Below are 26307 nucleotides of genomic sequence, written 5' to 3'. Positions count from 1 at the left end.
CAGAATTCGGCCGATTCAGAGTTATATGCAGTAGGAGTCCACGAGGTTGAACTATCAATATTTCAATGCCCAAGCAATCAGGCAACTTCAAACTTCATTCTATGCAAGACGTGGAGGCAGGCCTTACAAATTGATATTGTAATGGTTGATCTGTTCTACCCCACAACATCACTCCATGACACAAGCCGTCAAGCCGTTTGGTTTCCGAAGCTGGTATGTAGACCCTATGCTGCAACACCTGTATAACCAATGCTGGAACAAATTGCGCTAGACAATTGATGACTTCCTCAAGATGGACACCCAACTGTGTCTATAGAGCGCTAGCGTGTCTGACCATACCACTTCAAGCACATTATCTTCGGCTTACTCAGTTTTGTTTCAGATCCAATTGCTGCCGCGGCCATCTGGGGTACAGCTTTAGGCTCGGGGATCGAGAATGCGTCATCGATATCCCTGCCAGTGTCTCTGAGGAAATGGCCAATTATGATATTCGGTCATGGAGCTGCTCGCGCCTGATGTATGTAAGTGAGATTTTGTCGAAGCATAGAATTGCTCGTGTCGAATTCTGATCACATATATGTAGTCCGCCGTTTGTGGCGAGATGTCCTCGTGTGGATACGTCGCAATTGCAAATTGAACATCAAGACGACACCAGCCCCAGCTCACGCATTACTGCCGAGGGCAGACTCCAAAGAGACTTTGCGAACGGCCTTTTGTGGCGAGATAGCCTCGCGTGGCTACGTCGTAATTGCAAATTGAATATCAAGACGACAGCTCATGCATTACTGCCAGAGTCCAAAGAGACTTTTACGAACGACCGTTCCAGTATCGTCGCTTGTCGAAGCTTCACAGCCAAAAAATGATACCACTATTCGTCATGTTCAGCTTGAAGTCCGCAAAGCAAAATTAGAGCAGGTTACCTGGGCCGTCTATCGCATCTCTCAAGGCGAACAAGTACCGCAGGTCCGCTTATCCAGAGGCGGCTGGAATCGGAGGCCTTGGACCAGCATAGATCCCTCAAGCCCAATTATGGCTGAGCCCTTCTTCAATCTGCTCGCAGTCTTTTTTTAACCCAGGGCAATTAGCTGCCGCCGCTTCGAACTTCTCCCGTGTGATTGTCTTTGACCCACCAACGTGATTGAGTATAACAAATTATCGACAATCAGCTGATCGCATTGCAAGAATTGTTCCGTGGAAAGGACAGATATCTACACCCCTGCTGACCATCGATTCTCACTTGGAGCTGAGTTTACTATACTGGAGGAGGTGGCCGCAAGGGCTTCTTATTGTCACACATTCCTTTTGCGTACGTGTAAAGATCTTGGATGGTATTGATCCTGACGTTTCCCAAAGGTGGTGCGACGCAGCCAGCATTCAGTTCATCCCGGATTCAATCGGCTTGTAGGGCTTGCAGCCGACCCGCTCCGCATAGTTGATTTGACGATCGATACCGAAGATGCATGGGGACAAGTCCAGCGCGTGGATAGCCGTGTTGTGGCGTCGGAAAGGCTTCGCAATCTTACAGAATCAGCGAGAGTCCAACATACTATCGAGATGAGATACAATGCGTCTGTCACCGATGCGAGTACAATTGCCATGATGCTACATAGGGTATTACAAGAAATAGCTAACCAGCCCATAAATATGAGAGTATACTTACATATGATATGAATTGTTCAAACGATGAATATCCCCTGTCACCTGTGACACCCTAATTTGACCGTCTTCTATACCCCTGCCTTCCCCTCTGCAATCTTATCATATTACTCGCATCAATTATCCTTCGAAGTTGAGCCATGAGGTCCTTTGCTAGGAAGACAGTGCCATTGTCTTCCTCATAGCGTATCCGGTCTTCGTCAAGAAGCTCGAGAACACGGATGTCTTCGGGTGACACGCATAGGTCATGCGAATACCGGAAGATGGACACAAACTCGTGCCGAAAAACGAGAATCGCTAGGGATTCTTGTGATGTCTCGGATTGGATTGGATGCACTGTAGACAATGGTGATCAGTCTACAACCATGTATCATGGATAGTGACAACGCACATTGAACGAGACATATGTCGCCCTTTACACGCGCGAACGCGAAACGTGGATCCGTTTCAAGATGTACCTGCTTCAACGTTGACGGGGTGGCAAAGGTTATTGAAGATGCCGACTGCCGGATATGTGCATCGGCACCGTATGTGAGCGCAGCAGCACCCATGGATAAAGTGTCAGGAATCTGGATCCACAGGAGGAAGGAGAGAACGAAGAAAGGGAGGAACTCATTGTTGGAGTGACAAACAAAACCTTTATAAGGACGTCCGAAGAATACGCTTTGTAGCTACATGCTCCGAACACGAGGAAACTTGAGGCTGAAAGCGGTGAGGTTTCAAACAGAGGGCCTCTTTATGATCGGAGTCTATTTTTGGAAGTTGCAAGGCTAGAAGCAAAAACACCACAAGAGCGCTTTGGGAACCTGCAGCTTGGCCACGGCAATGTCCTTTATCTCATTCATGACACTAGAACAGGCGAGATAAGAGCGAAAGCTGGCCACATAGTCGGATGTCATCGACCATGTTCTCTCGATCTTTGGCTCCATCGCAACACGTTGACGCGTTTGATAGACTCCAAACAGCCGCACATGTCCCATATAGTGCGTCACCAATGCTAACCTTGGTTGGGGCTGGGCCCGGGAGTGCAAGGTTTCGGTGCTTATTCGCATTTCAATCGATTCTAACTTCCTCTGACTCGAGCTCCGAATTGGACTCGAAAAGGGTAGACTTTCTTCCCTCTTGCGTTTTCCTTCAAGTTTCACTCCAGCATAAATACGGAGTACTATCGTGGTCTAGCCCGCAGCGGCATAGCTCAATTGGACAATAAAGTCAATAATCAAACCTTCATTCACTGGATGACCAACCCTGACAGTCATTGGAGCGAGACAACTCCGTGATAAGATTACTTCGGATAATGGAACCTGAGGCTGCACTGGTACTTGGCAAAGTACGGTATTAATGGCGGTAAGTGGATGATTTGAGTTTGGGATGATTTGCGAGTCGTGACGCGCCGTGTACATGCACTGATTCCTTGGTAATCTCCCCTACCCAGACCTATCGAAGGAAGATGATTGTTCTTTCAAATTAGGCCCAGGGTTCTTTAGGGACGTCGGCGCCAATTTTCAAATATTGCTCATTAGTCCCGGCTCACTGGCAAGGAGGAGCGGTTGAACGACACAAGTTCACACTGACACGGCATCACGGCACGAATTTTCGGGACGACCCTGGGCCAGAGATAAGTCAGTTGACATTTCAAATTTTCGTCTACAGCATCTTAAAAGACCTTACCAGAGTATCAATGACAAGCAACAGGCAGTACCTGGTAAGTATTCACCCATACCCTTTGACAATATCAGAGGTGTATCATTACACCTAGTTAAGGCGACAAAATCTGCACTCCGGACACTCCGTGGAGCACGTTACCATTGCATGTCATGATCGCGGTCCCTCAAAGACCCCCCGCTCGTCAGATTCCTGGGGCCGGACTTTCTGGATGATGATAGATATACTCCCGCCGAGCACCATGGAGATACATGTTTGAAACATTCGTGCCTCTGACGCTCAGGAGTCTCCACTCATTCAATGTGATCATCGATTGTCCTTTGGACGGGGTTAAGCGGTGCCGGGGATGCTTCTTGCAATCAGTGGAGTATGGAGTGTCGTGGAGCGGGAATATTAGTAAAGCTGACAGAACGTTGACGAGATGAGGAACGCAGTAAGTAAAATGTGTATCCTTGTGTACCATGCCATTGACAGCGGAAAAGCATCAACAGGGTGTCAACGTTAACGAGTTCCTGCAGAACGGACTCTGACAACAGCATATGAAGCAAAGCTTTCTGTCTGCTCCGATCATCAAAATGCAGACATAGAAGGAAAGACAATTGATTTTGGATATAAACGTTAACCTTCGCGGCATGTGACTTACAGTTAAATGGAGCCTAGATACCATGACCAGGTCTAACTCGCCACTCCAGACAGTGGTGATCTCCGTGTCAATGTATTTATGCTTGGTGCGAATACAGCTTCCGCCGAAGATGGTATATATCTGATGGACGTGCACGAACGACTATTCTCGACCTCCGCACTGACCCCTTCGCTCACGGTCAATTATATACAGCGTTATCGAGAGTAAGGACACGGAGAGAGACACTGTGCTTATTTGCGGGGACGAACGAAGAACGAGATTCTACAAACATTGTATTTTCCGAGTTATTTATTATAAACGCAATGTTGCAACTGCCGACCGAAGGGAGTCCCTGTAAATAGTTAACCACAATTGAGAGAGACTACCGAGGATTACCGTTGGTCTATCGTGCTAAGAAGCAACAGATTTGAGTTACAGTTTACAGCTGTGCAGTTTTCGGACCCACCTTGACTCTTCCGCTGTCTGCTTTTCGGATCAGAATTGTTCCATCAAAGGACCCGCTTGGTCCCCGTTGGGAGAGCACGAGAGCGACTTCGCCCGGCTGCTGTGACTCATCCAAACACCTTTCATCATATTCCCGTCGATATTCCACCGCTGAACGCTTCCGTCCTCCCACCCGCACGCAATCATCTTCCTGTCCGGTGAAAGCATCAGTCCGTATATCCTTCCACCCTCCTCCATGGCTCTCCGTGTAGCTCAGAAGTGCACTGGAAGTGCTCGTGGTAGCGCTAGTATCAGTACCTGCGATGTAATTCGCATCTGTGCTTGCGGTTCTGGTCTCGCATGTGTTCGTTGTCCCGGTCTTGGATTTCTTGGCCCTCGTATTTGGCCCTAGGGCCTGCACTGGTTTGTGTCCCAGCGCTTGTTTGCGGCGGCAAAACGGACCGAAAAATGTAGTGTGCCGTCACGGCTGAAGCAGTGCTTGGGCACGACCCAAGCGCCTACATGAGGCGATGTCGTTCTTCATGGAAAAAGCTGCATGCTGTAGACGCAGTGCACCACCCACGCACCTTGACCAAAACCATTGCTTCAGCAATAGGTAGATTTCTCGCACTATCCTCTTTGGCGTCTCTAACTTCCGGCTAGGCATAACAGACGAGGAACTCAGTGGGAGAAGAACTGCCAAGGATGGAGGATGCCAAACACTTACCTGGATCACATCGAGAGCCTGTCAAGACGTTTCAGGGTCATGATGATAGCGTCATTTCAATCGCAACTTTTCCGGATGGCAAGAGAATAGCGACTGGGTCCTACGACAACACAATACGGATATGGAGGCTTGAGGACGGCAAGGAGATGATGAAGTGGGTGGTGAAGCAGATGCTCGGCGCACTTGTAGTCTTGGGAAACGGGAAACAGGTTGTAAGTGCTGAGGGAGAGGACCCAACAAGCGATCCTAAAAAAGGTTTTCAAGAAGACGATTATGATAAAGTGGCGTATTGGGGGTTATGGGTACGTGATGTCGAGAGTGGGAGCATCGTGGCAGGTCCCTTGGAAGGTCACACAAATGCTGTGTTGACTTTGGACATTTCCCCTGACGGCAAGATGTTGGCCAGCGGGTCATGGGATCGCACAGTGATTTTATGGGACACGACCACCTGGCAGAGGAAAGGTCATCCTCTTGCGTGCGGATCACCCATCTATTGCATCCGATTTTCTCCGACCGGTCAACTCGGCGTTGCTACCACAGAAGATATCCAAATATGGGACTTGGAACGAAGCAAGCGTCTTGCTCAATTCGACGGCCACCGCGGCTTTAATGCAGCGAACTACTCGCTCACCTGGAGTCGTGATGGCGCACATCTCTTCTCAGCCGGTGATGAAGATGATGCTGTCATCCGCTGTTGGGATACATCCAATTCAAAACAGGCTGGTGATCCTTGGACTGGCCATGACAAAAATAAAGACATCTTCCATATCGTCTTGAACCCAGCTGGCACCCTTCTTGCATCAGCATCTAGAGACCACACTGTTCGATTGTGGCAGTTCCCCACAGGCACAGAAGTCGCCCGATTTGAGCACTCAGATGAGGTGATTCATGTTGCATTCTCGGTGGATGGACGCTCCATATTCAGTGGCGGCCGTGACATGAAAATCTCTCAATGGGAGATACCTAGGGATGTGCTCGCAGCAGTAGAAAGTGTTTCTCTGGCCAGCGCGAAGAACAAGGTGACTACTCCCCACTGTGATCTCACTCCCTCGCATGCTCACACGCACTCATTCCAAGGCTGGTCGAGCCAGACACAAGGTGTGTTTTCTAACACTACATATAATATGCATCCTGACTCTCGATCAGATGAAAGGGTTGCATAATGTACGTCGTTTTAACCCCATTCGATGGTCCCCGCTTCAATTTCTTAGTCGTATATTCATGGCCAGCGCCGAAATATGCCGGTGAACTACCAGCGCACCACTATCTCTGCATCGCCACTGGCTCATGCGGAACGCCCGTCACCTTCTCGTTCGCTTGATCTCAGGACCTTTTTCAATGACATGAGGCCGTCATTCGACAAGAAGGGGAAGCAAAAGGAGCATCAGCCGAAACAAAAGACTCCGCGAGTCGTCGATGTTCCTCTTGGAATAGTCACATATGTTTGTGTTTTGCAATTCCATTCATTGTCGTGAAATTTGACCGTATCCTTCGTTAGCCTGATGCCGTTGGTGTGGACGACGGAGAACGACCATACGTACTCTTCTTTTGCCTTTCTTGGTTCCAGAAAAAGGAGAAGAAACCAGTTCCACGGCCAGTCTATGATGACGACCCTTCGGATGACGAATCTGAGCATTCCATTCCCATACCTACTACTAGGTAAAACTAGGTGATTTGCTTGTTAAATGGCTTTATTGATGTACTGCCGTAGGACCCAATTCGACGCCCCCAAAACAGTCAAATTGAACCCAGCGACTTTTTTTCAGTCACAACCCGAGGCAGGACCATCTCGCCTCGCACCGCCAGTTGACAATGAACAACAGGTAGACATTGTCAATGTTTCGATGCCTACCCCCAGGTATTAAAATCACATTCGTTTGTTTTACGGATGACCTGATGCGGTGTCGTAGGGTCCAAACCGCCCAGCGCGAAAACATTGAATTGAAACCGATGGCCAGTCAGTCCCAGCCAGAGGCAGGACCATCTCGTCTTGCGGAAATCGAAGAACACCCGGGAGCACAGTCTTCGTAGTTTCAAGCCTTGCACCGTGGTTGCCGCATCACACCATGCTTTGGTCTCGCGAATGACGACATTGATATTGATCTTTACTTTCTACGCATTATTATCTCACATGTACAGCATTTCGCTCCAATCCAGTTGATTGCTCTTGGTCTGTACCCAGCTCCAAGCGAAACATTTCAATGGCCGCCTGATCTCCCAAACGGTCTGCATCATCCTACGTCAATTTGATATTCTTTCACCACCGAGGGAACTGCTGTGGTCAGTAGCGGGAGATGTAACCCGACATTTACAGTTGCTATCGTTGGAAGGCTCAGGTAGACTCGCGACGTCCTGAGTGCTGGCGAGATGATCAACTTCCGCGGTGAAAGCCTTCAGTAATGCTCTTGAAGCATCATCGACAATGTACGAAAGCCAGTGGTTGTACCAAGACAGCTAAGGCTGGTATCGATGCGTGTCCAACTGGAGGGTCGCAAGGAGGTTGGAGACCTGAGTCCCTCCAATGGTAGAATATGTACGCTGAAGTTTCTGAGTCCACTGGGGAGGAAGCAAGAACCGATCAATGCCTCGTTAGAGACGTGCTATCAAGCACCCTGGAATCAGATGTTGACGGACCAGATAATGTGAATTGGATAGCGGGACTCACGATCGTGTAGGCAAATGGGACCGTCAAAAGTGGTGAACAAGTTAGTCTAGGAAATGCCGGGATAATCTCGACATACCATACTCCGTCACCATTGCTGATGTATTGCTGGTGTCTGTGGACGAGACTTCAGCCAGTGCGAAGTCAGAAGAATAGCAAAGACAAACAATGGCCATGATTATTGAACTACGAATCCACGAGAAAATATCGAGAGGATTGATCCACACAACGTTGAATCCTGACGTCAGCTCAAGTATGCCTCCCGAATGCGAATGGCTTTTCTCTGGAAGAATGAGAACCATCTTGACAATGCCCCATACTCCAAGCGAGAAGTGCAGGCTGCGTTATGACCTGTAGTGGGCTGCTGTGCCTCCCGTAATGTGTGACAGTGCGACGCCCAAAAGACAAGCCTATAACAGAAGTGATAAAGTATTGGAACATTCTCAAATGTGATTACATGTAAGAACATACACATAGCACTACCTCGCCGCTTGACCCTGTAGATATGGCCAATAAGGCCGCACCTACTGACACTCCGCCAGCCCATCCGAAAGCCTGAACAAACCGCCAGAACAGCAAGCTTATGAGAGACGCGGGCGCTCCAGCGCCGAGGCTTGCTATACATAAAATAAGCACACCCTACCAGAGCATTGACCAGAGCCCATCTTTGGGGGATGATGGTTATCTAAAAGGATGCACAGTGATTGAAAAACGTACAAAATGAGGTGTGCTTACGCTGCCCATACCAAGCGCTCGATCGCATTCGCAAAGATTGACAGACTTGCAGCAAGGCTGATGACAGCCGACTTGGGATCAACAGCCAGTGCATACTGCAAAGTTCGGAAACATACCTCATAACAGCACCTGTTGAATCGAGGGCTATCTGGGGGAGCGACAAGATCACCCAGTCAGATAGTTCATCTTCAGTCTAAACAAAGAAACACTATCAGCGACAAACGAGTACTAAGAGCTCATGAAAAATAGTGCGACTCCTCCAGCACGTCACAATGTCCATGTCGTGAGCTTGTGGAGCGAGCGTGCTGGCCATTTCCAAGACTGGGCGCTTTAAAGTAGCAGTGGTGGAAGTGGACATGGTGAATGCAGCGGATGGGAGCAGGATAATGATTTAAATGTAAGGGAAAAGAGTTCAAAAGACAAGTTCTGTTCTGGTCACGCACCTCACATTAACGCGGTCACGTGTTCGGTCACATTCTTTGCCTTCAACTCCCAGCGCTGCTTCATCATGGTCTGGCTCACTCATCAATTCCTAAGGACCTTGTCGTGCGTGACTCCCAGTCGACTGGACGAAACACGCCTGCACGACAATAAACCTTGGTGCTATGAGTAGTGTTCAAGAAAAAGCGGGCGTTATTCTGACTTAAGGGATGTTCATTGAGAGGACTTCCATCTCAGTTGCGTCGCCTCGTCGCCGACCTTGTTACCTTGTCAATCCACTGCTGGATGTTCGCTGATGTTCTGGAATTGGCGGTGCCAATGGTCACTGTGTTGTTGAGGGTCTTCCTACACCTAATCCTGGAGTGCCGTTCTGGTAATCCGAACTCCTTGCCCTTTTGGTGGCGGGTGTGCTTTCCCCGCATCCTACAGCACCCACAGGAGACCCTACACGAGCCATAGATGGTGAAAATTCACCTTCTCTTGCAGTAACTTTTGGACGTCGATCCAGGCCAATGCCTTGCCATTTTCGTCCTGCTACTTCATCAAGTTCTTGAAGAAGAGGTCGACGCACTCATACATAAGATGCGGAGCCATGTGATCAGCTCTCCCAGAAGGGGGTCTTGATAAAACGGCGGATTGGCATCCATGGATGCGCGATACTGAGAATGGGAAGGTGATCAGAGCTCCCTTGGATGGTCACACCAGCGTGGTGATCACTTTAGACATTCCTCCCGACAGCAATATGCTAGCTAGCGGGTCATGGAACTGAGTTAGTTTGTGGGACGCCGACCTGACAGAGTCAAGGTGATCCCTCTCCCGTGGCGCAGGTGCTTACACGGTGTTTGGAAATCTCGTTTTGCTGCAACCCAAGGGAGAATAACAAGCAAACAGCTCATGAACACGATAGAATTAAAAACAACAGTAGTTCGTACTTTCTACAGAGGCGCCCGATTCCTTCTGCTCTCGCAAGCTCTCAGGTGTAGCTCAGAACGTTCACTAGCAGTGCTCGTCGTGGCTGTCGTATCGTTAACCTGCGACGTAATTCGCATCTGTACCTACGATTCCGGTCTCGCATGTGTTCGTTGTCCCGGTCTTGCATCTGCTGGCCCTCAATTTGGCCCTAGGGCCTGCACTGGCGCTTGTACTAGCGTCTGGACATGGTGACGTGGTGACTTGCTGAGTGCAACTGGAGATCTTGGAGAAAATCAGGGTAAATCACCGGCCTCCAGTAGTTTTTGAAGAAGAGGGGAATAATGACATTGTTGAAACGCTAGTCGTAGGCGTTTGGTCCTGTCATCGATGCTGGCTGTGTGATGCAAAAGAGCGAAACTTGTCAATGGAATGAAGACATCGTTCTTGCGCAGACAGATAAAGTACTGACTTTCAAACGACGATCTTCATGCATGTAGTACACACCAAGGAATTTAACAGGAGGGTGTGTCTCATGCTGAAAAGCGTGTAGAGGGGTGAGTGGGCTATGGAAGACTGTCCGGAGTCGTAGGGATTGAAAATCTGAAGTGGGTTCATGGGGGATAGAATAGCGGATTCTGTGGATTGTATGCCATGCAGAGCGGGGTACGACGGATAGAGGATATGATGAGTGGTTCGTGCCCCAGCGCTTGTTTGCGACAGCAAAACGGACCGAAAAATATAGTGTGCCGTCACGGCTGAAGCAGTGCTTTGGCACGACCCTAGCGCCTACACGAGGCGATGTCCTTCTTCATGGAATAAGCTGCATGCTGTAGACGCATTGCAGCAGCCACGCACCTTGACCAAAACCTTTGCTTCAGAAATAGGTAGATTTCTCGCACTATCCTCTTTGGCGCCTCTAACTTCCGGCTAGGCATAACAGACGAGGAACTCAGTGGGAGAAGAATTGAGAATGAAGGATGCCAAACACTTACCTGGATCACATCGAGAGCCTGTCAAGACGTTTCAGGGTCATGATAGTAACATCGTTTCAATCGCAACTTTTCCGGATGGCAAGAGAATAGCGACTGGGTCCTACGACAACACAATACGCATATGGAGCCTTGAGGACGGCAAGGAGATGATGAAGTGGGTGGTGAAGCAGATGCTCGGCGCATTTGTAGTCTTGGGAAACGGGAAACAGGTTGTAAGTGCTGAGGGAGAGGATCCAAGAAGCGATCCTAAAAAAGGTTTTCAAGAAGACGATTTTGATAATGTGGCGTATTGGGGGTTATGGGTACGTGATGTTGAGAGCGGGAGGATCGTCGCAGGTCCCTTGGAAGGTCACACCAACGCTGTGTTTACTTTGGACATTTCCCCTGACGGCAAGATGTTGGCCAGCGGGTCATTCGATCGCACAGTGATTTTATGGGACACGACCACCTGGCAGAGGAAAGGTCATCCTCTTGCGTGCGGATCACCCATCTATTGCGTCCGATTTTCTCCGACCGGTCAACTCGGCGTTGCTACGATGGAAGATATCCAAATATGGGACTTGAAACGAAGAAAACGTCTTGCTCAATTCAACGGCCACCGCGACTTTCACAATGCAGCGAACACCTCGCTCACCTGGACTCATGGTGGCACACATCTCTTCTCAGCTGGTAGTGGCAATGATCCTGTCATCCGCTGTTGGGTCCCATCCACCTCGAAACAGGCTGGTGATCCTTGGACTGGCCATGACGAAAATAAACACATCTTCCACATCGTCTTGAACCCAGCTGGCACCCTTCTTGCATCAGCATCTGACGACCACACTGTTCGATTGTGGCAATTCCCCACAGGCACAGAAGTCGCCCGATTTGAGCACTCACATCAGGTGTTTCGTGTTGCATTCTCGGTGGATGGACGCTCCATATTCAGTGGCGGCCATGACATGAAAATCTCTCAATGGGAGATACCTAGGGATGTGCTCGCAGCAGTAGAAAGTGTTTCTCTGGCCAGCGCGAAGAACAAGGTGACTACTCCCCACTGTGATCTCACTCCCTATGCTCACACGCACTCGTTCCAAGTCTGAAACTCAGCCCAACTCCCTATCTTCATACCTTGACGTCAGTACTTTCACCTTTGACCGCCTGTCTTCCTTGCTCACAGTGCTGTCGCAGGCTGATGCTACCGGGGGCGATGGCATGAATGATAATCCATACAACAACTTCTTCCAGGTTAAAATCGTGTTTCTCATGCAACTACATACTGCTGACAACATGTAATTGTAGTCTTCGAATCAATCTCTTCCATCGGCATCCCCTGGCTCCCATCTCCCCCACCTATTTTCAGCTCGCCGCTTCTTCAAGGTCTTCTCTCGCCCTCACCCACCGGCAGACGAGTCTGTTCCAAAAGAACGCTCGAAGCGCAAGTTCTTCGCTCGTCGTGCTCGCTCAAACGCATCCCTGGAGCTCGCAACCATGGCAGGCAATCCACCAGCACAAGAAGGGAAAGTGGGAGAAGGCAGTGGCGAGCAAGGTGACAATGATGTAAGTGCCATTTTAGCTCTCCCACAATGACACCTCAATACGACGGCTTTCAGTGCGGTTCCGCGAATGATCCGCCCAGCGCCAGAAATAATGAAAGCGGACAGCGAGACGAGACTCCCACCGACACGCAGAGCCCACTGTCTCATGCACTCACTCCCCCTGCCGACCTCCATAGCAAATATCATCGAAACCTTTGGGAATGGGTAATACAGGCACGAGGAAACAATGCTATATCCAGTTCCCTGGATTTCAGTACTCGGCCTTCAAATGCACCCAAACCAATACCCCGCCAGCCTTGGCACCGGAATTCCAATTTATTTCCCGCAAGATCTTCTAGACGTCCCGTTGATGTGGCCGCTTGCCGCGACGAAGATGTGAGCAGCTTGTCATTGCTGCTCTTTCATATCATTAAAATCACTGTGCAGAGATACGGCATTGTCCCTGAATCTGACGCGGAAGCGGCTGCAGCTATGCTACGGACAAGCGACAATGAGGTCGACAGTCCCATGCAACCAGGTCGACCTGCAGTGGGGGCGCAAGTGTCTCACGGACGGCCCACACAAACACAAGCCTTGACCAGCAGGCCAGAGGGAGACGTCTATGAAGGAGTAAGCTGCTGCGGAATTTTCTTAGGCTATCGTCGTCGTTCCAACTCACTTCAGCCATGATGTCATTTTCTGAGACACTCTTTGTCACACAATCAATTTCTTTTGTTTGCATAGTAGATGAACCATATCATACCCAGCTCTGCACCGTCCGATGTACACGAGCGGTATTATATTGCATAGCTGACCACATGACACCATCTCATTCGAAAGAGCCGCGTCCCGAAACTCAATTGATTGATATGCATACTCGATGCATACCTCCTGAGAGTTGTCCACGGTTCACTGCGAGTTACTCATTTGCGATCGCACTTTCTTCAGCCACCGCAGGTTCTACTCCCCACGCCCTACGCAGGCTAATACACTGACTCGCCTATTCGGCTTGATAGTCAATTCACACTTCAGATTCGATGTTCATTGGCACACCTGCCACCCACATAACCAAACACGTGCATACTTCGATGAAGTTTGCACCTCGCGCGACTCTATTATCCGCCCCAATGCTCAGTCATGCTGGTCAGCCATCTTCTGCAACGTATCTATACTCCACCAGAGATATCCGATGGTTTTGCTGCTGGAGGCGACTTAACTTTGTTAGGCTGCTCTTTATTTTTGTTTCGGCGCACAGACTTCTGTGTTGGACTTTCGCTTCTTCATACTTGCACCTCCTTTGATGGGTTTGGCGTCTCGACATGACTGAAGCGCCCACAAAGTTCAGTAAGTCAGCGACGAGCGAATTACATACGTGCGAGGCGATTACATTAAAAACTCGCCCATCAGAGTTGCTTAGTATGATATGGAGTCCGTCTTCGTACAGCGCGGACCAGTGATCAGGGGTGACGGATCTCGAAAAGCGTCAAAATGCTGCTCGCAATCAGCATTAATCCAAGGGCCTTCGTTTGTGCTGCAGGATCGCGTGTGATTTACAGACCTGCAGACTAAACCGTGAATGCTGATCGACTTCTTCATCCAATTAATTAATCACCGACCGTGGCAGGGTCATATCGATCCATCAGATTGTGGTAACGGGATATGACATCTGAATCTTCTGCAAAGTCTACCCTTGAGGAAGCTTCAACCCCAGCGCGCGAGCCAAAGGACCAACTCCAAAGCACAAGTGTCAAGGGCACGAGAGGGCGATTTGGGATTCCGTCTTCTTCTACGACAATGTGCACATAACGAGCGGTTCTGAGGATGGCACGATGCGAGAGTGGAACTGCGCCACAGGGCTTCTGTCGGAGAGTCGTAGAAAGGAAAGGGCGGAAGGATATATGCGCTGGCACTTTCACCGGATGGCAATGTTCGTATGTGCGAGGGGGGAACGAATGGGTTCAGTAGTGGAATACTGTCGGGGAGATAATCGCAGGCTTCTGAATGGGTCATAGCGGCCGGGTGAGGTTGCTGCGAAGCATATCGATAAGGTCCTTCCAGTTAGTATGGAGCTGAATGACGCGTAATCAGTGTTTCGGGGTGACACGAGAAGTAGACCCAGGGCGAACATGAGGCTGTAGGGCACTACATGAGGGCAATTAAGGAAAATTGGCTGTACTTTGGAGTACTTCTGATTTGAGGCGAAGACACAATCCAGCATCAGATGAATATACCGGAAGCAGAATGTACTCACCTCACCTGGTATGCAAAAATTCCCTTGCGCGCTCTATGTCCTGTACCTGTGCTCAGCTATATCGCCTCGCGCATGTTATTATGGCTCGTTCTGGAGAGCGCTGGCAGGGGCTACGAGTTATTGTATTGTCTTCTGTACAGGAGTAGCCCTATAACGAGTAAGAGAACATTAGAGTTCGGAGTACATACGAGCAGGAACAGAGACAACAGGATATCGCGCTGGCCAAAGCCAGCAAAAGATTCAGCTGACTTAATAAGTGAAACATAACACTAGAGCGAAAAATGTAGAGAACGAACGAACAATAGAACAAAAGTTCATTATCCTGGCATCGCTGGACGCGGCGCACACTTGGTCACTTCCATCACTTGCTTTCCCGACGGCCAGTGAGTGATTGGCGGGTCTTAGGGCAAGACTGCTCCACGATGGGACTTTCAGGCAGGTAAGGTGATTGAGAAAGCGCGGGATTTTTGCAAAGCGGAAATACGGGCAATGGCAATGTCAACGGATGGTCGACGAGTTGTCAGTGGTCAGTGGTCACTGCTAGTGATCGTCCGGAGCTGAAAGTTTGGGATGTTGGGACGGGGATTGTGAAAAAAAATTAGGGCTGTTCTCCAGGAGTGAGCTATATGCATGTCCATGCGGACAGCACACTTCTGCCAAGCGGGTCAGATAATTCCACAGCACTGATTATGGGGCTCAGGTAAATTGCCGCATCACTGCCGCAACTTGCCGCACCCTAACGCACCACTGCCGCACCCATCCCAAATCATGAGTACTACACTTATTTTCAGCCTGCGCTGTTCTCGTGCACCAAATAAATGAACTAGGAGTGTTTCTCGTCCGACTCCTCAATTATCCACTTCACACTAATGCATTTGAGAGGCTGAATTCAGAGAACAATTTTGAGCATGTTGCGGCACGGATGCGGTACTGGGTGCGGCAGCTTCCAATCAAGGTGAGTCTTAGTATACTGTGTACTATATATGAGACACTAACATTCAGACTGTCTACAGCACCCACCTCGCAACGGCCTGTCTCCCTTGACAGGCGCCCTCTGACTGCAATATCATATAGGCTTACCATGTGCACGTCACACCACCCCTCAATGGCACAGCCACTAATATCGAGGGATGCGCATCGATTTTGCAGTATCACGCTTATCATTGCATCTTGTGCGAGACTCGACGTTTGCCTGAATGCTGTTGTTATACAGCCCTAGTCGCAAGGATGATTTTGGTACGTTAAAGGATTTTAATTCGTGAATTCTACTGATTGTATCATTATATCCTCCAGAGTTTTATCCGTCAATTACTTCGGCGCGGGACGCCATGCGAATGTGATACAACGCAGCTCAATACTGTGGGTGTGACCCATAGTGCCAAGGAAGGTGCGTGACCTAATGACTGCTCGGAGACTGGGCATCCTGAATCATGGCCTCCAGCCTCCAGTTACAATCGCACAGAAACTGTGACTGCGCAACCTCTCACTGGTACTCCCAATGAACATGTTCGTGTTGACGGTAAGCATTTTTCGGCCCTTCTCTTTCACTGTGCCAATTCTTTATTTGATGACTCCAGTTACCGTCCGTGTTTTTGACTCGCCAAATCAAAGGCTCGAGTCGCAGCACTATACCTCGAATGCTCACACCACTCCGACTTTACAACAACAACCCGCCCCATCACAGCTTGCACTGGCGAACCAACCGCCGCCAAATGAGGCGCGAGATCAGCCTCATGAAAATGTGCGAATTCCTATTGACGAGCCACATGGACGAAAGGCTACGCACACCTTTGCTGTCTCTGAACCAAGGGCACATAAAATGCAGCCCCAGGAACCTACCAGTGGCAATACCGAGTGGGATGTCTGGCCTGACGGCCACATTGTTCGCACCTACTCACATGAAGATGCCAAACGACCCGAGGTCAACGATTTCCACGTCCACTGGGCTTGTGAGGGCGTAGGTGCTCCTCGAAAACAACACAAAGGCTCACTCGATGCGTTACAGTGGCAAGACGGTGTACGTAGTCGTCGACGTTGCCACGGTGTAATTATATGCACCAACCATGAATCCAAGGGTGGATCATGTGCCATTGTCATCCGTCCTACAACAACCAAGAAACTCATTACAAGGCAGCTTGAGACAACATGCTCGTGTGGTGCCATGCTCGTCCATAATAACTGCGGTATAATTTACGACCTTTTCAAATTTGCGGGTGGTGTGTGCTTTGTTCATCGTGGCTTTCACAACCACCTTCGCCCACCACGACGATTGCATCTAACGAAAGTGGAATCGGCTCTCTTCCAGCAAGTCATTGAGGAGCACCCCCGCATGGGTGCGACACAGCTTTTGATGGGTCGCCCAGGCATCAATGGACCCCAGGAGTCAATTGCGGGCATATCCCCGGTGCTTCTGAACACAGCCAGGGTGAATGCTGAGAGGAAAAAGGTTTTCACCATGAGCCGAGGGAAGGACATTATCGCAGAGTTCACGGAGTTCCAGCGCCAGCATCCTAATTTTGTGATTTTCCACACCTTCGAGCCCGTCGCAGTTAGTGCTGCCGTGGTCCGGTTCGGTCCGGTTCAGAGGGTCCTGGACGAGAACCAAGAACCGGACCATGGTTCGGTTCTACAAAATCTTCGAACCCAGAACCGGACCTCAGAGAACGGTTCTCTGAGGTCCGGTTCGGTTTTTTTCCGGTCTGAACTCGAACCGAACCCGAAAATTTTAGTAGGGGCGAAAAATCATTTACAAAGTCTCTGGAACAGCTGCGTAGGAGGGGGAGGGTCCAGCCGTTGACTTGTTCACCCGTGCAGGATGAGCTGCTGAAGATTTGGGAGGTGGAGCTTGACATCTTGTGCGCAACTGGTGCATCGCACTCGACGGCAAGGGAAACTAGGAGCGGGAGAGCATTTAATGCCTATATGACCTTGGGAAGGAGTTCGGCGGGTACGTGTCAGTGAGCAGTGCGCACATCGTGCAGCTTCTATATTGACAGATCTGTTAAGACTATATCAACTTCTCTGGTAAGACCACATACTGCTTATGATGCCGTTACACCACATAAGTTCTTGCAATGCGTACCCAGCGTGTCCGCAATGGGTCCAAATGCCCTTGTCGACAATGGAAATATCTAGGTTGGGAGTCTGAGTGAGTATAGATGTGAGGGCGGCTTCAAAATCGTCGAGGGAGGGACCACGACGCTCGTAGAGAAAGTGAGTTATATGTAAACGGCGTGTCTACCACCCCAGTGACTCAGGGATTTGGAAGTGAGAAGGAAGTAAGAGAGCGGAGCTTCGAGAGGTCATTCAAAAACAGATAGCGGACGAGGAACTTGAGGCCGAGACACGCCATGATTTGCATGTTGATATGATTGACTACTAGAGGACAGGTGAGCGAAGAGCACCTGTAGGTGTAACCTCGAAGATGTTGAGGGTTGCGGACGGTCGGTCGCTTTAACATTGTCGCGTTGAAAGTGGAGGAGCGAGGAAAGGCGAACAAGGAGTGTGCTTGCAGAGGAATGAGGGTGGGCACCACCCATTTGGGAGGACTGAGAGCACAAGATCAGGACAAGAACTAAGTGATAGAAATACCGATAATGAACATGAAACGGCTTCTATGCTGTCAAAAACCTAGGTGGGAGTTCATTGACATGACCGACCCCCGAACTCATTGTGACATCATCGTGTAGCATCGACCTGCAACGTTAATGTTATACTAACCACTGAGCATGTTCACAAACAATCCACGTACTTCCAAAAATGACTTGACACTGAGCAAAGAGCGTTGTCAGTGAGAGAGAAAACCATAGTCAATCGTAAATATCTTAAGTTCGAAAATAAAATCGGTTCGAGGTTCGGGACGGTTCGGGACGCGTCCGAACCAACATAGAACCGTTCGGCCAATGCAGAACCGAGAACCGTACTATGGTCCGGTTCTGGCTGACACCTGGACCGTGGACCGAACCACACAAGAACCGGACCAAAGTCCGGTTCGAACCGTGGTTCTGGACCGAACCACGGCAGCACTAGTCGCAGTTGTCATCACGCAGTCACCCACCATGTTGTCGTTTCTCGTCAAGAATCACAGCAATGGCATTATATCTGATGCTGCCCATGGGTTTTGGGCTGAGCGTAACGATCTCTTAATCATAAGCTCGGTCTTCAGTGATGCTTTGCAATGCTGGGTGCCAGGTGTGATGACGTGGTCGAATGGTGGCACCGAAGCACACTACCGTCATCATTTCCGTGCGCTATTTGAAACAATGGCTGGGGAGTATGAAAGGCAGAACATTATTCTCACTGACGATCTTTTTGCCAATGTAAGTGCACGATGTCGAACATAGTGACACCAATTCCTCACGAGTTCATTTTCTATAGGTCGTTGATTTCAGCCAGGCAGAGCGAGCAGGCTTCATCAATGCATATGTAGAATTCTGGATGGTTCGTGAAGATAATACTCGCCCAGCTGAAGAACTTGCAGAAGCTGCCAGGGGTCTACTGAAGGGCTGCCACCAACATTTTCGTGCACAGGTCACCCGCGTCAAAAAAATTAGTGGTGTCGTCCCTCCTGCACTTTCAGATGTGTTTGAAGATCGTGTGCTGCAGCTCCTGCAGTGTCAAGACCTTGCGACGTTCAAGTCTATCTCATCCTCTCTCGTTCGCGACTACCCCAAGGCTGAGGACTGGTTGAACTGGTGGATGGCAGATGGGCGTGCCGAAATGTTGTTCACTCCCTTTCAGCGCATGCCAGATAATCTCTGGTATAATCTCGAGGACCAACGCGGAGGAGGCAATGCATTGGCGGATATACTGTGGCCTTGGCAAGTTTCATAGCTTCGTGGCTGGATTACATGCACTGCGGGCATTTTCTGAGTATTGGCAGCTGCAATTGGCTGGTAATTCTTGTACGTGAATACCCTTATAGGCATATATGCTCACTAATCACTAAGGGCCTAGCTGGGATTCCTCTTTTCTATGGAAATATGCGGCAGTTTTGGCAGAAATGGAAAGCCGAGCTTGGCACTACGCATCCTTCTCGTGCACCAGACAAGATCGCAGCCAAAAAACGAACTCGAAATGATGGTCGCCCCCCTGATACAGCTCGTCAATTACTTGGCAATCACTCTACCAATGGAGAGGCCCTACATGACACATCATTGTCTCCGACGAAACGACCCCGCCTAAATGACATCAAACGAGCTTCCTATAAGTGGTCTAACAACTCATGTTGGCTTGATACTTCACTCGAACTTCTTTTTGCTGCTGCCTCACGAGATTTCGAGACATCATTCAGCCCCCGAATGTCAGAGTTAACTGATGACGACTCGCTTTCACTCCTCAGTCATGCCCTCAATGCTCGCGCTGTGGTGCAAGGCCCCGATCCCTCAGCACCAGATGATATTGTTGGTATGTTGATTGTGCAGCGTGATAGTCTTAGAAAAGACCTCTCCGACAAGAATATAATCTCGGACGTAGACTCTTTCGAACCAATCTTTGTATGTAATGAAACGAACTAATCTGGTCACATCCTAAACAGAACTCTTGTTTTGCAGACTTGGTTAGGATCATTGCTCGACTATCCCGACGAAGCATTGGCTCCTCACACTCAACTCCTTACAGATATTCTTGAGCATCCAGATCCCGTGAAGATGCGCGACACAGTCCCAGTTCTTGGATATCTCGCCAACCTGTCAGAGAAATCAGGTTGTAGGCACACTACAGTCCCATATTGTGGTGATCTGTCACTCACGGACTGTGCCCATATTGCGAACTGGATTTACCGACATGTCCCTGGCGCAGCTAAACGAATTATTGATTGGCTGAACTGTGCTACATATGCACATGCTTGCACTATCGTAGTTTCGAAGCGCAAGAAAAACTTACTCCAGGAGCCGGCCGAAAATATCCTCATTGAACGTCGCTCGTCAGGACCTGACGTGGACTCAGTTCCTACTCCCGAAGAACGAGAAAACGCGATGCTCCAGGCTGCCTGGCTTGACCTCCAACTCAGCTATGATCTGACCTCGATGGATATAGACGTCGACTTGGAGTGTCTTGGCATACTGGAACAGCGGATGTTCGAGCTCTCGTTGGCTGCAGGAGCTGCAGGAAATGAACAATGGGGCAAAGATGCTGGAGCACACCAAGAGCGATGGAATCCCTATGAGGGCCTCCCTGAGCACTGGAATCATGGCGACCGAGATTCATACGCACCAGAATTTGAAGGAGAAGTAGACGTGCGTCATCATCACTTTTCATCGCGGATCAGTCTGATATGGTTCGACTGATAGTGCGGACCTAACTTTAGTGAGGGAAGTGAGCCTGACGTAGTTAAGAAAGAGAAACACACCAAAAAAACCAAACCGCGGCCACGACCAAGGAAGATACACAAGGCTTCATAGGCTGGGGCCTCGTAGTAGTAGTTTGTACTCTGAAATGAACGAGACTCAGCTTGCAAGGACAAAAGGCCACACAGATATGACATACATACATCAAAGCACCGGTATCCGTTTGCACAGGTTGGTGCAGAATCTGGTCGAGGAGATGTGTGACAGCGAAGTCAGCAAGGCATGCAACCAGCGAAGACATCTGTTGAATGAGAGGCGGAGGCATCGAGGCGCCAAACCTGACAGGCGTGAGCCTGTGTGAGGGGTCGTTGAGTTGCCTCACCAAGTTTCGCGCAGCTGCTGGTAACGGTGCTGCAAGTGGAGTTGATAAGATGCGTGGTTTGGTGTCGGTGCAGTGGTGCGGTAGTGCACAGCCACTGCCGCACCCAACTACAGAATTGCCGCACCCGATTACAGAATTGCCGCACCCGATTACAGAATTGCCGCACCCTACCGCATCACTGCCGCACCCATCAAGTACATATATCACTGTAGTACCACTGTTAGCCTTACACAAACACCTGGAATATAGTATTACTTATTCTTAAATCATATTCCAGACAGTTGCGTACGACGTAGACGCATTTAAGAGGCATATAAGACATTGTTGAGTAGGGTGCAGCAGGGTGCGGCACAGATGCGGCAATTTCCTAAGGCCCCTGATTATGGAGCTGAGCTGAAACGGTCCGGGTGGTTTGGAACTCCGCTGGGACTTGTTGAACCAATCCATCGCGCTCTACTACCTGTTTGTGAGGGTCCTCGTGGACATTTTTGCGCATGTGAATCAAAGCCTTATACGAACCTGCAATGGATGTACTGTGGGCTGAAATAAATCAGTTGGAACCACTGCTAGAATCAGAAACAGCAGCGATTGTATAACGAGGCTGCATCCACCTGATATATCGCAGCGGTGCAAGGGTCAGTTTCGCTCTGTTCATGTTTTTCGCTCATTTGCAGCCTCTGGCTGACCAAGGATCTAAATAGTGGGACTACTCCTGGGCAAACGGCGTCAAACCATTATCTGCTGATGAGACCCATCAACTTCGCCTCACTCCACTCATTGCGCAATTATATCATACAATCACTCTTTTCACGTTCTCTTGGCCATCCCTTTCCAGGAATGCGTTTTCCCGAGGTTGCAGTCTTTAACCTGGACTCAAATGCGGATGTGCTCCTCTCCCACATATTTGGACTTGTTCCTGCCCCATACGCTGATCTGTTGTTATCTGTCAGTCGTCAGTGAAGATCTGACACTCTATCGTGACCCGTTGTGTTGCTTTGCAGGACTTATCCAGCAGATCAACTTTTCCTGCTGTCTAACCGTGTCCGTCTGTGCGGGTGGCTTGTAACTCTGTCTTGTTCACCGCTCGACTGGGCAGCACGTTTGTTAACACCCGAGGCCTCGTACAATTTCTGACTTCTGAGTCCTGACGATCGTGACCTCGACATCTATATATCTCCCGTCCGGCATCTGATTGCCAGGACGAGTCATCATAGCATACGCGAGGCCACATAGCTGAGCACAGGTGCGCCGTGCGAACACAAGACGCAGAGCGTGCAAGTGAATTCTGGCATGCCAGGTGGGTATGTTGTGCTTCCAGTACATTCGTTTGTTCTTCGCCCTGAACCAGAACTTCAGAGGTGCCCGCGAGCACGCCGACCTTCCTCAATTGCCTCCACGTAGTACCCCACAGCCTCACGTTTGCCCTGGGCCCGTCCCTCGTCACCCCGAAACACTGATTACGTGTCTCTTATGGAAAGCGGGAGTGATCAGCTTCGCGAGAGTGATCAGCTGGAGACTAAAATGGCATTTGTTTGGCTCTTCTCCTGCAAGACCCCAGATCACCCATAGCCCATATATGCGGCTGTGCGTACCCGTCTACAATCAATGTTAATAATTCTGCAAATGGGCTGGCCCAGCCGGGACAGGCTGCACATGCCAGGATGCAGTGGATACCAAAAACGACACCGAGCCTGCTCAGGTGTCTCACCAAGATATTCCTGGGGGCGCTTTCGCTTCTGATCTTGCAGATGTTTACTATAGCCAGCGGTTGGAGTCTCCTAACCCTGACCACAACCACGCTATCATCACATCGCACGCCAGGACCCAGTCCCTTGCTCGCACCAACTCCAACTCCAGCCCCAGATACGACCATTCATCAAAATCGAACGAATCTCTAGACGTCGACGTATGGATACCGACTGACCTGGTGCGCAGATATGTTCTCCCAAATCACCAACTTTTCACCGTAGCCGAGCGGTCACCTTCCAACGTTGCTCAACTCCTTGCGCTCTTCTCACACGACAATGTTCCGCCTATCTTACGACGAAGAGCAGGCGAACTTGGGGAGGTCATCAAGTCTACTGTAGAACGAGTGACATCTTCAGGAGTTGCTGTTGAGGCCGTCATGGTTATAGTCTACAGACATCGAAATAGTCAACTCGGCTATCTTTGACGGATTGGCGATCTAGTAGGATAAGCTTATCCCAACGAAATGTATACATAAAACGGACATCATCAGACATAGCACAACTTGCAACTAAACTATATGTATTTCTAACGCGCATGTTTTTTTTGGCATTCTTGGCCTACTTCACCTTCGGTACCCCGGAGCAGATGAAGACAAAACAAAACGACACAACAGACAACGGGTACAGGTATGCCCGGGGGGCCCTTGCGAATCTAAAATTGTGTGACTGCTTTGTGACTCGTGAGTATCCGAGCAAAAAAAGACTCTCGATTTCACTGACCTGCTGGACGCCTAATTAACGCGTGGTCTTCTGCCAGAGGCCCAAGCATTGATGGTGAAGGGCAACTTGAAGCGAACGAGGGAGGACCAAGATCCTGATGACGGTCAGCACGAACACCGCACACACGCTCGACGCTGTTTCCTTACATCATTCCAATTATTTTCAGAGCAGATACCAACCCACCGGAACAAAATTTTAAGGCATAATGATCGACCTTCAGCTTCCGTTGCAATTGACAGCGCTGTTGAAAAAGATACCAAAAGCGATGATGTTGAAATTGTAGATTCTCGTCCACACACTTTACGTCCAGCACCGCTGGGCGGCACCCACGGAAATACTATCAACTCTTTGCTTGACCTAACTTCTTTGTGCTCTCAGGACAACATATCTGCACGCTTTGACTCCATATCAAGCGCTTTATTGTCTGAATATTATCTTTCAGTCATTCATGGCGGCTCTCAGACGGACTATGAAATCCTCGAACTAGAATTCTACTTCCAGAAGACAGCCTGTCACGAGGACCCATTCACCCATGGAAGTGCAGAGCAGGAGCGCAGCGGGCAGTGGTGAGAAATTACTCATGAGTTGTCGTATAAGAAATGGTTCAAATCGGCTCTCACAGGTATTTTCATCGTGCACCAAAACGCTCAAACACATCCCAAGCCAATCTTGCTGCCACTGTAGCAGGAGGTTATCGGGGCGGCACCCGTAAAGGCCTTGATTTGACATTTGGTGGTCCCCGTATGCACTCAAGCGTCTTCTAGCATGGAGCCTCACATCACATCAGCAATATTGCGAGGCGGTGCTCTTCTGCGCACCATACGTCGATATCATGACCAAAAGGTCATCTCAGGACCCTCACTCCTCGTCGATGAGATTTTGCGTGTGTGCAGTGCTTCGAACATCAACGAGCTTGTGTCTGCTAAATGGCAAGGCGACATTTCTGCCCTCTCAGCCCCGAGCCAACCAAGAAGCATTTATATGTACTTGCGCGAGCGACCTGCATCGAGCCTTGCGACTTCGCCCGTGTTCCGTTCTCCACGCATTGGACTTGATCTTTCTAACCCGGAAACCAAAGCCAGCCCAACACACCCACGAGTTATCTTTGTCGGCAAATTGTATCGGTACTTCACTTATCCAGAGCTCCTCGTTACCAACGGACGCACGCAAACATTCGTAGGACTATACCTGGCTCTTGTCGAAGGAAAGAAGTACGAGCCTGGCTCACTCGAGTTCCGCAACGAACTGAACAAGCTGACGGGGATCAAGGACACGACTCTTGCCAAGTATTTTTCGGACTATCAGCTCGGATACGAGAAAGGGAAGTTGGCAAACTTCGTTGGGGCTCATGGAAAAGGTGTCTTAGCGTCGGCGTCTGCATATCTTAGGATGATGGGTACGCTCGCAATGGTCCTGCACGAGGCTCCATGAAACGATTGTATATATTCAGGTATCTGTAAGTGCTGCCTTAAGTGCTGCTCTAGTGCTACAGCTCACAACGTATTTCTGAAGTAAAAGGAGAATATGTTAACTAAATAATGAATGAACGGGATTGGACCACATGCTAAAACAACATGCTCATCTGGGAGCGAAATCACCTTGGTGAGACACCTGAGCAGGCTCCGAGTCAAGATCGTAGCCGGTGTCGTTTTTGGTATCCACTGCATCCTGGCACGTGCAGCCTGTCCCGGCTGGGCCGCTGAGCCCATTTGCAGAATTATTAACATTGATTGTAGATGGGTACGCACAGCCGCATATATGGGCTACGTTCTGTGGGTGATCTGGGGTCTGGCAGGAGAAGAGCCAAACAAATGCCATTTTAGTCTCCAGCTGATCACTCTCGCGAAGCTGATCACTCTCGCGAAGCCGATCATTCTCGCGAAGCTGATCACTCCCGCTTTCCATAGTCTCAGTTCCACGATAGGTTGGAGGTCCTTACGGATATGCTTCGCAATGGCCATCCCATCTGGGGACAGAGTCCTCAATCGAAGAGAAGCATGACGAATGGAGATATCCATTGTAACTATTTTGATTGGTGCCTTCAAGTTTCATGCAGCGATATACGCTGCAATTCAACTGCGTCGCGCCCTTAACCTTCAAAACGGAAGGTTACTGGTAATGCCAATGAAAACTAGCCCTTTCTCGTCCAGAGTCAAAGTTGCATGCCGATAGAACGGAGTTAATACAGCTTGGACGACCATCGAAGAGGTGGCCGTCAGCGTATCATAGTGAGTAAGGGATAGGTGCCCACCAGGCGTGCAGTGACCTGCGAAGTCACAGGCAACAGCTTGTTTTGAAAGTACTCGATCACAGTCTCGGGATGGCGCACGATGAACGGGCCGAAGACTGACATCATCGCAAGCACGCTGAAGCGCTGGGCCAGTGTGGGATTTCTATATGGCATTCTTGTGAGTTGACGGATGTAGTAGAAGGAACAGGAACGTACGAGCGCAAAACCGTGTTGATAAACCGGAGCATTGGGAGGAAGGTCATTTTTGTGCGGTTGCATGCGAGGGAGAGGCGAAACGAGGTCGCAACACTTACGG

The 26307-nt window shown here is 49.6% G+C and overlaps 10 protein-coding genes across 10 annotated transcripts; 7 read left to right on the top strand and 3 right to left on the bottom strand.

Moving 5' to 3' along the window:
- Positions 1-404: 404 nt before the first annotated feature.
- On the top strand, positions 405-1415 carry DEU56DRAFT_171696 (uncharacterized protein). The gene is made up of 4 exons (XM_041344890.1): positions 405-521; positions 584-741; positions 793-1306; positions 1354-1415. The coding sequence occupies exons 1-3, from the start codon at positions 497-499 to the stop codon at positions 1069-1071; spliced, it is 462 nt and encodes a 153-aa protein (XP_041211428.1). The 5' UTR covers positions 405-496; the 3' UTR covers positions 1072-1306; positions 1354-1415.
- DEU56DRAFT_171699 (uncharacterized protein) lies at positions 1392-2411 on the bottom strand. Its single transcript, XM_041344891.1, has 2 exons — positions 2048-2411; positions 1392-1992 (listed from the first exon to the last, which is right to left on the bottom strand). Exons 1-2 carry the CDS (start codon positions 2205-2207, stop codon positions 1712-1714), a joined length of 441 nt encoding a protein of 146 aa, XP_041211427.1. The 5' UTR covers positions 2208-2411; the 3' UTR covers positions 1392-1711.
- Positions 2412-7631: 5220 nt separating this feature from the next.
- On the bottom strand, positions 7632-8869 carry DEU56DRAFT_978800 (uncharacterized protein). Its single transcript, XM_041359719.1, has 5 exons — positions 8783-8869; positions 8628-8704; positions 8248-8568; positions 7944-8186; positions 7632-7891 (listed from the first exon to the last, which is right to left on the bottom strand). Exons 3-4 carry the CDS (start codon positions 8399-8401, stop codon positions 8026-8028), a joined length of 315 nt encoding a protein of 104 aa, XP_041211425.1. The 5' UTR covers positions 8402-8568; positions 8628-8704; positions 8783-8869; the 3' UTR covers positions 7632-7891; positions 7944-8025.
- On the bottom strand, positions 8508-8869 carry DEU56DRAFT_910018 (uncharacterized protein; the record flags this gene model as incomplete). The annotated part of the gene is made up of 3 exons (XM_041357141.1): positions 8508-8568; positions 8628-8704; positions 8783-8869. 3 exons carry the CDS (start codon positions 8867-8869, stop codon positions 8508-8510), a joined length of 225 nt encoding a protein of 74 aa, XP_041211426.1.
- Positions 8870-10452: 1583 nt separating this feature from the next.
- Positions 10453-13163, top strand: DEU56DRAFT_171585 (WD40-repeat-containing domain protein). The gene is made up of 6 exons (XM_041344889.1): positions 10453-10748; positions 10796-11878; positions 11934-11972; positions 12027-12083; positions 12138-12395; positions 12449-13163. Exons 2-6 carry the CDS (start codon positions 10835-10837, stop codon positions 13061-13063), a joined length of 2013 nt encoding a protein of 670 aa, XP_041211424.1. The 5' UTR covers positions 10453-10748; positions 10796-10834; the 3' UTR covers positions 13064-13163.
- Positions 13164-15340: 2177 nt separating this feature from the next.
- Positions 15341-18429, top strand: DEU56DRAFT_899764 (uncharacterized protein). The gene is made up of 11 exons (XM_041356496.1): positions 15341-15579; positions 15638-15796; positions 15838-15860; positions 15918-16011; positions 16066-16143; positions 16202-16842; positions 17439-17581; positions 17621-17648; positions 17760-17837; positions 18007-18013; positions 18099-18429. The coding sequence occupies exons 2-11, from the start codon at positions 15706-15708 to the stop codon at positions 18200-18202; spliced, it is 1287 nt and encodes a 428-aa protein (XP_041211423.1). The 5' UTR covers positions 15341-15579; positions 15638-15705; the 3' UTR covers positions 18203-18429.
- Positions 18430-19285: 856 nt separating this feature from the next.
- On the top strand, positions 19286-20111 carry DEU56DRAFT_787580 (uncharacterized protein; the record flags this gene model as incomplete). The annotated part of the gene is made up of 2 exons (XM_041352424.1): positions 19286-19528; positions 19581-20111. Coding segments are annotated over exons 1-2 (427 nt in total), but the record flags the coding sequence as incomplete, so codon positions are not given.
- Positions 20112-20650: 539 nt separating this feature from the next.
- DEU56DRAFT_731529 (uncharacterized protein) lies at positions 20651-20911 on the top strand (the record flags this gene model as incomplete). The annotated part of the gene is made up of 1 exon (XM_041348219.1): positions 20651-20911. One exon carries the CDS (start codon positions 20651-20653, stop codon positions 20909-20911), a length of 261 nt encoding a protein of 86 aa, XP_041211421.1.
- Positions 20912-22906: 1995 nt separating this feature from the next.
- DEU56DRAFT_787565 (uncharacterized protein) lies at positions 22907-23347 on the top strand. The gene has a single exon (XM_041352423.1). It carries the CDS (start codon positions 22955-22957, stop codon positions 23189-23191), a length of 237 nt encoding a protein of 78 aa, XP_041211420.1. The 5' UTR covers positions 22907-22954; the 3' UTR covers positions 23192-23347.
- A 71-nt stretch (positions 23348-23418) lies between these two features.
- On the top strand, positions 23419-25341 carry DEU56DRAFT_787564 (uncharacterized protein; the record flags this gene model as incomplete). Its single annotated transcript, XM_041352422.1, is given in 5 exon segments — positions 23419-23427; positions 23822-24327; positions 24384-24496; positions 24516-25217; positions 25274-25341. The coding sequence occupies 4 exon segments, from the start codon at positions 23419-23421 to the stop codon at positions 25190-25192; spliced, it is 1305 nt and encodes a 434-aa protein (XP_041211419.1). The 3' UTR covers positions 25193-25217; positions 25274-25341.
- Between the last annotated feature and the right edge of the window lie 966 nt (positions 25342-26307).

Source organism: Suillus clintonianus (assembly GCF_016758775.1).
Source record: "Suillus clintonianus strain FC179 chromosome Unknown DEU56scaffold_16, whole genome shotgun sequence".
Lineage (NCBI taxonomy): Eukaryota > Fungi > Basidiomycota > Agaricomycetes > Boletales > Suillaceae > Suillus > Suillus clintonianus.
This window is presented reverse-complemented; position numbering and strand designations above follow the sequence as displayed.

Coding starts and splice junctions, on each gene's coding strand:
- DEU56DRAFT_171696 (XM_041344890.1), top strand. CDS start 497: ATGGAGCTGCTCGCGCCTGATGTAT. Junction 522..583: donor GCTGCTCGCGCCTGATGTAT/GTAAGTGAGATT, acceptor ACATATATGTAG/TCCGCCGTTTGTGGCGAGAT. Junction 742..792: donor AGATAGCCTCGCGTGGCTAC/GTCGTAATTGCA, acceptor CATTACTGCCAG/AGTCCAAAGAGACTTTTACG.
- DEU56DRAFT_171699 (XM_041344891.1), bottom strand. CDS start 2,207: ATGGGTGCTGCTGCGCTCACATACGGTGCCGATGCACATATCCGGCAG. Junction 1,993..2,047: donor CGACATATGTCTCGTTCAAT/GTGCGTTGTCAC, acceptor CATTGTCTACAG/TGCATCCAATCCAATCCGAG.
- DEU56DRAFT_978800 (XM_041359719.1), bottom strand. CDS start 8,401: ATGTATAGCAAGCCTCGGCGCTGGAGCGCCCGCGTCTCTCATAAGCTT. Junction 8,187..8,247: donor GCGGCGAGGTAGTGCTATGT/GTATGTTCTTAC, acceptor CTTCTGTTATAG/GCTTGTCTTTTGGGCGTCGC.
- DEU56DRAFT_171585 (XM_041344889.1), top strand. CDS start 10,835: ATGAAGGATGCCAAACACTTACCTGGATCACATCGAGAGCCTGTCAAG. Junction 11,879..11,933: donor TGGCCAGCGCGAAGAACAAG/GTGACTACTCCC, acceptor ACTCGTTCCAAG/TCTGAAACTCAGCCCAACTC. Junction 12,084..12,137: donor CATACAACAACTTCTTCCAG/GTTAAAATCGTG, acceptor ATGTAATTGTAG/TCTTCGAATCAATCTCTTCC.
- DEU56DRAFT_899764 (XM_041356496.1), top strand. CDS start 15,706: ATGTGCACGTCACACCACCCCTCAATGGCACAGCCACTAATATCGAGG. Junction 15,797..15,837: donor CACGCTTATCATTGCATCTT/GTGCGAGACTCG, acceptor GTTGTTATACAG/CCCTAGTCGCAAGGATGATT. Junction 17,649..17,759: donor AGACTATATCAACTTCTCTG/GTAAGACCACAT, acceptor GGAAATATCTAG/GTTGGGAGTCTGAGTGAGTA.
- DEU56DRAFT_787565 (XM_041352423.1), top strand. CDS start 22,955: ATGCAGTGGATACCAAAAACGACACCGAGCCTGCTCAGGTGTCTCACC.